Raw genomic sequence first — 10,748 nt, 5'->3', positions numbered from 1 at the left:
CTCCTGTAGGCAATAGACTCTTGTACACCTCTTTCACAGAATATTCATTTGCATCTTCCAGCCTTCCTAAGTCCAAAGAACATAAATCCTTCCACCAACTTGAGCTTCCTCTAGTCCCCGGACTGAGAGCCTCCGCGTTCGACCCGTATCTGTTTACTAACGCCGAGAACCAAATACCCCTTTTTTCTACTCTAATTTTCCATTTCCATTTTCCCAATAAAGCTGAATTGAAAAGCCCTAACCTTCTAATTCCCAACCCCCCGTCTTCGATTGGCCTACAAACCTTATCCCACTTGACCCAATTGATCTTCCTCTCTACCTCGCAACCCCCCCATAAAAATTGTTTAAAGATAGATTCTAGTGCACTAATAATAATTTATATTATTAGTGCACTACTTTTAAACTCCAAAAAATTACCAGAATTTTATTAAAAAGAAACATAAAAAAAACCTTTAGCATTGAAAAAAAAAAAAAAATAGAGCAGTAGAAACGGCGCGTTTAAACTTGAAATGGTTTATGAAAGAAAATTGATTCAGAAGTAGCGGTTGCCAGCTGTGCAACCACTTTGCTTTCTTCCCCTTCTTCTTTCTCCCACTTCTTCCACTCACTCCTCTATTTCCTCAATCTTCTTTCTTAGGGTTTTCAATTTCACACTTCCACTTTCTACTCTTCCCTCTCCTAACACAACACGCTTCATCAATCACTCAATCCAACAACATAATCATCATCATCATCATCACAGTTTCTGAGCTTTCTTTCGGTAACTCGCTAATTTGAAACTTACCGTCATTTTTTGTTGTTGGTATTTAGTTTCTATTCTGTTTTGTTTTAATTAATGAAATTAGTTTAATTTGTGTTGTTATTATGCTCTTTTGTTTGCTGATTTTGTTTTTCTTTATTCAAATGGGGTTTCTTTTATGCCGTTATATAAGTGTTGTTGGTTTTGCTCTTAATTTGCCAATGTTTAGTTTTTTGGCGTTAGTTATTGTCATAATTTTTTATTTTTTTTTTTGAAATACTGGTTGAATTTGAAATAGTTACGATTCTATGATTTATAATTAGATGTCACTCTTAAATTTGAAATAGCTGATTTTTTTTTTAATTTATTCGTAATTGGGGGTTCTATGCCATTATGTAAGTGTTGTTGGTTTTGCTATTAATTTGCCAATGTGTGTTTTGGCGTTGATTTTAATTTTTTTTGAAGTACTAGTTGAATTTGAATAGGTATGATTCTATGATTTATAGTTAAATGTCACTCTTTGAATTTCTTAACTAATTTTGATGTTTCTCTTTACTTAACAAAGCTGCTGGTTCCCAAAACTTTGTTAGACTTTGCTTTCCTCGTTGGTGGGCTCGGAAAATTCAAACAAGCGTCAGAAAAGTCAGACAAGTGTAGCCAAAAAATGATTTCTTTTCTCTTTATTTCGACACTCTTTGAGTCAGTGTCTAATACCCAGATGACACTCATATAACACGTGTCGGATAATTCACACAAATGATTAATTTTTTTTTTGCTTCAACATACCACCTTATACGTTTGTTGGACAAATCTCACACACATCTGAACACATCTAAAAGGGTAAAACATGTATTGAATCAATGTTATCAATAAAAAATTAAAAACATTAATTTTGATTAGAATATTTTTTACTTTTTAAATAATAGATGGATTAATGAAACTCGAATATTATCACATTTGTTACAGGGTCGGTGTACTACATTTTTTACATTATTGGTGTCAGAGTGTCCGTGTCAGTTTTGTGTCCCAGTGTCCGTGTCGGAATCCGTGCTTCATAGCTCCTTAGTTTATTAGAATTTTTTTGACTGGATAGTTTATTAGATGTTGAATGCTATTAATTCCTCTTCTTTTGGTTGCAGGATTTTCTTGGTGAATCACTTGTGTTGCAAGTGGAGTTTAATATTGGTGTCTGTTTTGATATGTTGGTTAAAGGTGGAATGTATCAATTGCTGAGATTTTTGTGTGCTCAAACCAGTGACCTTCGGAATGCGACTGTGACTTGTTTCGAAAGTATATACTGGAGTATGTAAATTCCGATTTAGTTGGTTACTAAAATAGGTCGTATTTGAAGCATTTAGGGGTTGGGTTTTATTGTGGAATTCTGAAAAAAATAGCTAAAACGGGGTCGCTTTGTTGTGTGGCTTCACGGCCACATGGATCAAGTGCTGACAGTAGGGACTGGTCATTGGGTTCGCACGAGCCTTACTGGAGAACTAACACGAGCTATTCGCCACCTCCGTCGAGGTGGGATTTCAGATTCCAGTCTGAAGGGCTGCCTTATAATTTCAATGATCAACTCTATGATGGGTCTTCTACATCATCAGATGGTAAAGAAAGTATGACTTTGGTCAGAGGCAACCACCTATATGATCTTCACTATTCTGTTTCAGATGGAACTGGAATTTTCGTTAGCAATTGTTCGTCTGATATTTCTCAAGGTCCTCAGTGGGTGCCTCCTGCAGTACAAGAAATAAGTTTTGATGATTATGAGGCTGCGATCAGAAAAGGTAAATCCTAATCCGAATATATGAATTTTTAAAAGCACCAATTTTAGGTGCATTTCCTATATTATACACCTTCTCCAGTTTTAGTCCTTAACCTTTTTTTTCTTCTTCTGGGTTTTGGTCCCTCCTGAAACATATGAATAATTTCCTTAGTCCTTGTTTTGATTTTAGTCCCCGTAATATTGGTCTGTCCATCTTGAAATTAGTTCTTGTAATATTTGAACCATGTTTATTTTTGCCCCTAGAGTAGGTGCTAAATCCCAAGTTGACCAAATACCAATATTACTAAGAGCGCAACTAAATTAACAAGGACCTAAAACAACTTTTCTTGTGTTTCTACTACTAAACCAAGGACTACAACAATTTTTCCTTCTTATTTTCAAAAATTTGTATAAAGAATAATGAAAGGTTTTACGATTTCATTCATATTTTCCATCTTGTTTTCTACTTAATTGTACATCGGTTATCAAGATTAAGATTTAAAGCATAGCATACAATTCAACATAAGTTCAAAATTCAATCCCTCAACATAAGTTCATGGTCAATTCATCTAGAAAGTAGAAACTATAATTCTAAATATGTAGGACATTACTCACCCCCTATTTTGGATAGGCATATGATCTTAATTTTTATCAATGGAGGCTCTATCTTCTTTAATATCAGCATTGGGATCCTCCAAATAATTTGCAAGTGCACAGTCAGTGCAACCACTACCACTAGATTTTGCAATTTGAGCCAAATCATTTACAATTGAAGCATCCAAATCCAAATTTGGTCATCATTCTCCAAAGTTTAGTCATTATCCGGAGAAAGACGGATAGAAACTGGTTCTTTACTAAATAGAATTGGGACAATTTCTGATATTTGTTGATACAAACAGAATCTAAGTTCAGAATTAAACACTAGGATAATTGTTCTCCAAGGTTTTGAGAGCCTTGACCCCTCCCCTCCCAAATGTTCAAGCGTTGGGTCTCTCTCCTTAACCACTCAATAATTCCAACATAACCCACTATGCCCACTTTCTATTTATTCGTACCAACAGCCAACATAACTGACACATAGTTAGTGAATAAAACATAACTGACAGATTCTAAACCATAACTTCCATAAACTCCCCCATGTCAGTTTTAGTCTTCTCTTCCCCATCCACAATATTCTTTAATGAGAGGTCTAACAGATTGTCAATGTTATATACTAGATAGCTTTCCTAACTAGCTTATTCTTGTTCATTCCTGAATTAGATATCGCAAAAGTGAAATGTCACATCATTAATGAAATGTCACTCTAATTAGGGGATAGAAACCCCCCAAGCAGTTCAAAATGTTAATATCCAAGATATCTAGAATTGCAGTTTCTAGAGGTAGACTGATTATGAACTTGTGGTGTGGAATTGTATATAAACTTTTGTTAAGTTGCATGTTATGTTTTTGATACGATTATGAATTTGCAATTTGGCTTAATTTAATGTTATTAGAGATTTTATCTATCATTTTACTTGGGTGCATATGTATAAGTACAATATTATGGTTTCGGTAGGATCTACGATTCTTTCGTTTTGATTTTTTACCCCCTCCCGATTCAAGGTAGGCTCTGGAGTTTTGACAATATTTATTTTGAATAATTTTGTACGGAGCTATAGAGCTTACTCCAATAAGATAGATGGCTGAAGTAGTATAGTATTTGGTCATGATTCCTTCTAATTTAATGATTTGCTTTCAATGGTGCTTTAAATTTTAATTTGTTTGCTATTGTTTGGCTCTGTATGTCTAAGGTTATTTCGGTGATGCATTTAGTTAAATAAACTGGTATGCTCATCTTGGTTTAGTAGTATATATCACAGTTATTAATAGCGGCCGCTCCAGGTGCTATCTCGGGATTCTCTCCCGGTGCGGCAACCCTCCGCTACGATAGCGGCCGGGAAAGCTGGGATAGCGGGTTGCAGGAGCGGATCGCTTCCCGGCCCGGAGCGGTTTCCTTTTTGGAGTGCGAAAAGACCTTTTTACCATTCAAAAATTTTAAAATTGGAAAATTTGTTACAGTCGTTTATGTTTTCTCCTCTCTCATTCGTGTTTTCACCTTTTTCCATCGTGTTTCTTCTGTTTGCTGCTTCTCTTGCACCAACTCCTCCTCCGCGTCAACTACTTCAAGCTTATCTCTATTCTTCTTCTCTACTCCTGTTTTCTGCTTTTCTATTTTGTTCTTCTCTATTTATTATGTTTTTTCTATTCGTTTTCAGGTTGTTTTTTCTTTCATATCACTGTTTTTTTCCCTTTCTTTTAAAATATATTGATTCCGGGATTAATATATGTAGATTATTCATATAATTAGTTCAAAAAGTTATTTAATCTTACATTAAACATATAGGTAGATTATTCATATAATTATTCCAAAAAGTTATCCCGCTATCTGCTATTCCGTTTTTGGGGTCGGCCGCTCCGCTCCGTTATCTGGGATTAATAACTCTGCTATATATTCTTTCAATATGAACTTGTTGATTGTTATTTCTACTTACTGACCTGCTTTCTCTTCTTTTGTATGTTTAATAGATCCTCGTCCTTCTTTAGGCCGGATATCTTTTACACCTGCTAAGGAGGTAAAGTTTTTGGTCAAAGACTATTAAAATGAAATTGTATTTGTTTTGGCAATATTTTGTCATGCAAGTTTCTTTCAACAAATATGCATCTAACAGGTATGAAATATGTGCAGGGAACTTCCGAAAATCCCAATAATAGAGGCTCCACTTCAACCCAATCAGAAAGTAGCGAGTCTGAGTCTACTACAAGTTCCCGATTGTCCTCTCGGAGGAATTTCTCTAATCACCGTTCTTTCATCTCTAAACCCATTCATCCTTTGTCATTTCCAGACCTAACAACTACTAGGGATGCCTTTGATGCTCCTGCTCCAGATTATACAAGGTTTGATACTTCTAATTCACTCCGAGGCAGCCGGCGCTCAAGTAATGCCAGCAGTAGTCAGGATTCTGCAGATGTTACCGAGTCATTTGAATTAACACCTGCTTATCCACATACTCATTCAGTTGGATTTAGGTGCGGCTTGTGTGAAAGATTTCTATCACAAAGATCACCTTGGAGTTTGCGCCGTATTGTGAGAAGCGGGGACATGCCTGCAGCTGGGGTTCTTCCTTGTTGTCATGTTTTTCATGCCGAATGTTTGGAGCAGACAACACCAAAGACAAGGAAAATCGAACCACCTTGCCCTGTTTGTGTTAAATTAGAGGAGCAATATTCTCCTGATCAACGAGGCGTTTTAAGATTGAGGAATAGTTTTCCTAAGTTCAAATCAGTTTCTGAGGATGGACCCTCAAGAACACGGGACGGCCCACAGGAAGGCGGTTGTGTCGGAGGAGCTCTACCGCCACACAATGCCATGTTCCTACTAAATCGAAATCGCATCATAAAAAACATTTCTTTGAAGGGTAATTTAAACAAAGAATTTCCAGGCAAGGTGAAGAAAACCGGGGTCTATTCTTCACAGCTGTTTACAGGCAGCTCAGCTGATATGGAAGTTGGTGTTTACTCGAAGGCGAAAGCCGGTTCAAGTATTGAAAGTTAACAAAGTAATTCTGAACATCCAGAAGCTGACTTTCCCACGGTAGTTTATCTAAAATTTACAAAATTGATTCCTAACCCGGTATGGTTTTTTTTTTTTTTTTTTGACAAAAACCCGGTATGGTTTTGTATATTGATTTGTTACACTTTTATTAGAAGCCACACTTGGAACTTGATATTATTTTCCTATTTTATTAATTTGAGTTTTGATATTTACTTTTCTTTCTTAAGTTTTGATCTTTGGTTGAACTTTAAGCATATCTAGTTTTGTTTATTAGTTGAGAAAGCACGCATACATAGGAGAGTTAACTTATTCCAATATTATTAACACATGAAAGTTTAATACTAATTGATTAGTTATAAACTATGCGTACTAATACACAGATTATCAAAATGAATTCCAATAAGGCATCCGCTAATTCAGTGGTTGAATGATATTAATTTATCTAAAAAAATTGAAAAGTGTGGTATATTAGAAATTAATTTATAATGTCATTTTGGACATTTTGCTTTAAAAGTGTGACGTTAAATTCAAAAACTCTAATTTGATTTAGAAGTTTCAACATGTCATTTTGTAAGTTATGATATTACTTTTCTCAAACTTTATTTTAGTTATACATATAAGTCAAACTAACATGTTTTTATTCCGTCCATAGTAATTTAGAGTCCTCATTATTTTCTATTTATATTCCACTTTCAAAGTTATCTTGTATTATATAAAAACAAAAAATTGACTACTTGGTCATGGCGGCTGCATCATTGACTTGTTCTGTCCCATCCTATTTGAATGTTCCTTCCTGTCCATTTCTCTTTACTTCAATTCAACATTTTTTGTTGGAGGCAAAATAGTGCCTATTCTGGTGTTGTTGTTTCCCTCTCAATATGGAAGTAAAAAACACAAACCAATTAGAGGAATCCACTGATTTCAAAGCTGAAGTTAAAGCTTTTGACGATTCAAAAGCAGGTGTCAAAGGTTTGGTGGAGTCCGGGATTTCAAAGATCCCACGCATTTTTCATACTGGGAAATTGGACATCGGTGATAACTCAGCTAGTGACTCCAACTTGAGTGTTCCCATTGTAGACCTCCAAGACATACACATCAATCCATCTCTGCGTGTAGAGGTAATTGGCCAAATTAGAAGTGCTTGTCATGATTGGGGATTTTTTCAAGTGATTAATCATGGAATTCCCATCACTATCTTGGATGAAATGATTGATGGAATTCGTAGATTTCATGAACAAGATGCTGATATAAGAAAAGAGTTTTACACTCGTGATACAAAGAAAAAAGTTGCGTATTTCTCCAATAGAACCTTGTTTAGTGGTCAAGCTGCTAATTGGAGAGATACATTTGGTTTTGCTGTTGCTCCTGATCCTTTCAAACCAGAAGATGTACCACCAATATGCAGGTAAAGTACTAACCATTAATTTGGATTCTTACTCTCCAAATCATAGTCAGATTTGATTGTATGCCTAGACATTGATTTATGAATATATAGGTTGATGATCATACAAAATAAAATTTCATTGAATCCTAAACATTTATTATTTAACATATATGTTATAAATAACATAATTATTTGGGTTGACATTGCAGCTTTTCTGTTCAATATGTTACAATCAATTTTCCTTGCTTTTACAATTGTTACACTACATGGCATGTAATTATGTTCAAAAGTGCTTTTCAGTTACCAATCTGTCCATTTGAATTATTTTAACCATTGATTAACTGATTCATACTCGCAGAGATATTGTGATTGAATATTCTCAGAAAATAAGAGATTTGGGTTTCAAGATCTTTGAGTTGTTGTCAGAGGCATTAGGACTTGATCCTTCTTACCTCAAAGAGTTGAATTGTGCTGAAGGACTCTTTATTTTAGGTCATTACTATCCACCATGTCCTGAACCTGAACTAACTATGGGCGGTTCCAAGCATACTGATAGTGACTTCTTCACATTACTTCTACAAGACCAACTTGGTGGTCTTCAGGTTCTTCACGAGGATAAATGGGTCAATGTTCCTCCGGTACATGGAGCTCTTGTTGTAAACATTGGAGATCTTCTACAGGTAACTATTAAAAGTTATTGTTTTGAAAATTGATGTTGATAATTGCTTCTACGTTACAAAAGATTCATCAATTTCTTTTATGTTGTTGCAGCTTATCACAAATGACAAATTTGTTAGTGTTTTTCACCGAGTCTTATCACAGAACATCGGCTCAAGAGTTTCTGTTGCAAGCTTCTTTCTGAATTCTACTGAACCAATTCAAGGAGCGTCGAAGATTTATGGTCCTATTAAGGAATTGCTTTCTGAAGAAAATCCACCAATCTACAAAGACACTACTATAAAAGATTTCTTAGCACATTATTTTGCAAAAGGCCTTGATGGGAATTCTTCCTTAGAACCCTTTAAGTTGTGAATTCAACATGTTAAAATGATTCTTATTCTCTTGGAGCTGGCCATGATCTATCTGTATGACTACACATTTTCTGTTGTAAGTGTGCTTTATATGTATCAAGTTTCCTAGACCGAAATAAATGAATTATCTATGCTTGTTGACATTTTTAAAAATAATCATGTTGAACTGCAGAATTATAACCAAGAACTTCTAAATTAGAAGTATGTGATTGTATTTTTACATGTATGAGGAAGGTGGTTATAAGGACTTGGAGTTGGTGGATACTGGCTTTTAAGACTTCTTAATCACTCTCGTCCCTTACTCTAAATTATTTCAAACGCAATCCTAACTCTTTCAATCTCACCTCACATTCTGTTAATCAATTTCAATCCTCCCTCACGTTATGTTGCTGGATTTGACAAACAAGCAATGATACACTACTTCTTTGCATTATTTTTGTTAGTAACAAACATTTCTCTCCTTTTTAGTTTTGATTTAATGAATTCATCTTTATTGCATTCCTTATAGAGTTTGTTTGTTAGATTTGGGGTTAGGGTTACGGTTTTGCTTGTCCCTGTTCTTTAGTTATGTGTGATTCTAACTATCATACATTGATTTAATTTGTATAGAGACTAGCTACACCTCTATTGTGTGCTTTATTTATAGGCTAACATTATCACACTATCATTGTCTTGAGTGTGATGATGTCATAACTATCACATTGTCGTTGTCTTGTGTTTGTTGATGTCTCTTGTCTTGTGTGTGATGATGGCCTAACTATCACATTGTCGTTGTCTTGTGTTTGTTGATGTCTCTTGTCTAGTCACTAGAAAAATGAATGATGAACAACAAAGGTGTACGCATAATAAATTATACAGCACGACTCTATACCCATAGAGAAAGGTAAATGATATTTGCTCAAAGTATAAATAAACTTAAGTCTTTTGTGGACCCGTGTATGGATGTTTCACTTGAGAGTGTGTTGCGTTAAGATATACACGTTGTCTTGATGGAATGTCGTGGTAGTAGTGCATGGTTGTACTTGGAATATGGTTACACAGAGGAAGCGTTGGTATAGTTTGACGTTACCGTATGTCGGATAAGAACTGGTGAAAGATGAGCTCGACTCTAGGCGTTTAATCTCTCAATTGTACATGTAAGTATTTCATGTCAAACCGGTTACACGCGGCTATGCCTTAATCACGTTTAAATATATAAGGCATGAGTCCAGTTGATCATGGTTATATTTCAAATTATACTTACAGACGAGGCACATAAAACTGACTAGATGCGGCCATGCTCTAAATTGCGCTCTGTGTGACAAAGGATCATACCCCCGAGGAGAAAGCTTGATTTGAGGTGGACATCTCCAAGCTTCACCATGCTCGCCCTTGGAATGGATAGATTCAAAGGGATGGGTACATCAGCTACATGTGAAAACATGTATTGCTTTGACTGAGTGTTTTTGAATGTTGTATTCAAACTTGAAAAAGCTTCTCACAGAACACCCTTGATGGAATTGGTTGTTGCAGCCGAGAGAACCAAGAGTCTCAGACATCTCTCTTGGATTTTGAAGACGCACGAGGTGCTGCGGGGAATTGATTGTTGTAGTCAGGTGTACTAAGCATTTCCGGCAACATCCTTGAATTCTGAAGACGCACGAGGAGCTATGGGGAATTGATTGTTGTAGTTGGGCGTACTAAGCATTTCCAACAACACCCTTGAATCTTCTCGTAGGAAAAGTACCCGGGGATTTTGATTGTTGTAGTTAGACGAACAAAGCGTCTCCGATAGCACCCTTGAATCTTTAATATGGGCATTAACTGCATTGGGTGTTCCCCGACTCGCTGCTACGTGCGTTAGTGTTTCGGTTCCCTAAAGAGGGAACAAGGCAGAAAGTAGAACAACAAAAGTATAATAGCAATACACACACACACACACACACACACACACATATATATATATATATACATATATATATATATATATATATATATATATATATATATATATATACATATATATATATATATATATATATATATATATATATATATATATATTTCATTCACTAGTCGGAAGATCTGGAGGACCGAGCCCTTGATTAGGGATGATGTACGACCTTTGATTTCTGGGTTGAGGTGGACCGTTTTCCTTAGGCTCATAACTTCTTCATAATATCTTTGGAGGTCGGTTATCTTTAAGGATACCGAGAGGATTTTCATTGGTAATTTTTGAGATCGGAAGCTCCTTGATG

At 35.5% G+C, this 10,748-nt stretch overlaps 1 protein-coding gene across 2 annotated transcripts; it reads left to right on the top strand.

The window, feature by feature from the left end:
• The first annotated feature begins 505 nt into the window (after positions 1–505).
• On the top strand, positions 506–8,915 carry LOC131651687 (1-aminocyclopropane-1-carboxylate oxidase homolog 1-like). Of its 2 annotated transcripts, XM_058921365.1 has the most exons (6): positions 506–760; positions 1,879–2,526; positions 5,070–5,116; positions 5,230–7,501; positions 7,839–8,160; positions 8,252–8,913. In XM_058921365.1, exons 4-6 carry the CDS (start codon positions 6,975–6,977, stop codon positions 8,510–8,512), a joined length of 1,110 nt encoding a protein of 369 aa, XP_058777348.1. In that variant the 5' UTR covers positions 506–760; positions 1,879–2,526; positions 5,070–5,116; positions 5,230–6,974; the 3' UTR covers positions 8,513–8,913. The 2 variants fall into 2 exon arrangements, with proteins under 2 accessions (XP_058777348.1, XP_058777349.1); XM_058921366.1 differs by lacking the exons at positions 506–760; positions 1,879–2,526; positions 5,070–5,116 and having other exon boundaries at positions 6,947–7,501; positions 8,252–8,915.
• Positions 8,916–10,748: the final 1,833 nt, after the last annotated feature.

The sequence above is a fragment of the Vicia villosa genome, linkage group LG2 (assembly GCF_029867415.1).
Source record: "Vicia villosa cultivar HV-30 ecotype Madison, WI linkage group LG2, Vvil1.0, whole genome shotgun sequence".
Classification (NCBI taxonomy): domain Eukaryota; kingdom Viridiplantae; phylum Streptophyta; class Magnoliopsida; order Fabales; family Fabaceae; genus Vicia; species Vicia villosa.
The sequence above is the reverse complement of the archived record's forward strand: the minus strand, read 5'-3'. Positions and strand labels throughout refer to the sequence as shown.

Coding starts and splice junctions, on each gene's coding strand:
- LOC131651687 (XM_058921366.1), top strand. CDS start 6,975: ATGGAAGTAAAAAACACAAACCAATTAGAGGAATCCACTGATTTCAAA. Junction 7,502..7,838: donor GATGTACCACCAATATGCAG/GTAAAGTACTAA, acceptor TCATACTCGCAG/AGATATTGTGATTGAATATT. Junction 8,161..8,251: donor ACATTGGAGATCTTCTACAG/GTAACTATTAAA, acceptor ATGTTGTTGCAG/CTTATCACAAATGACAAATT.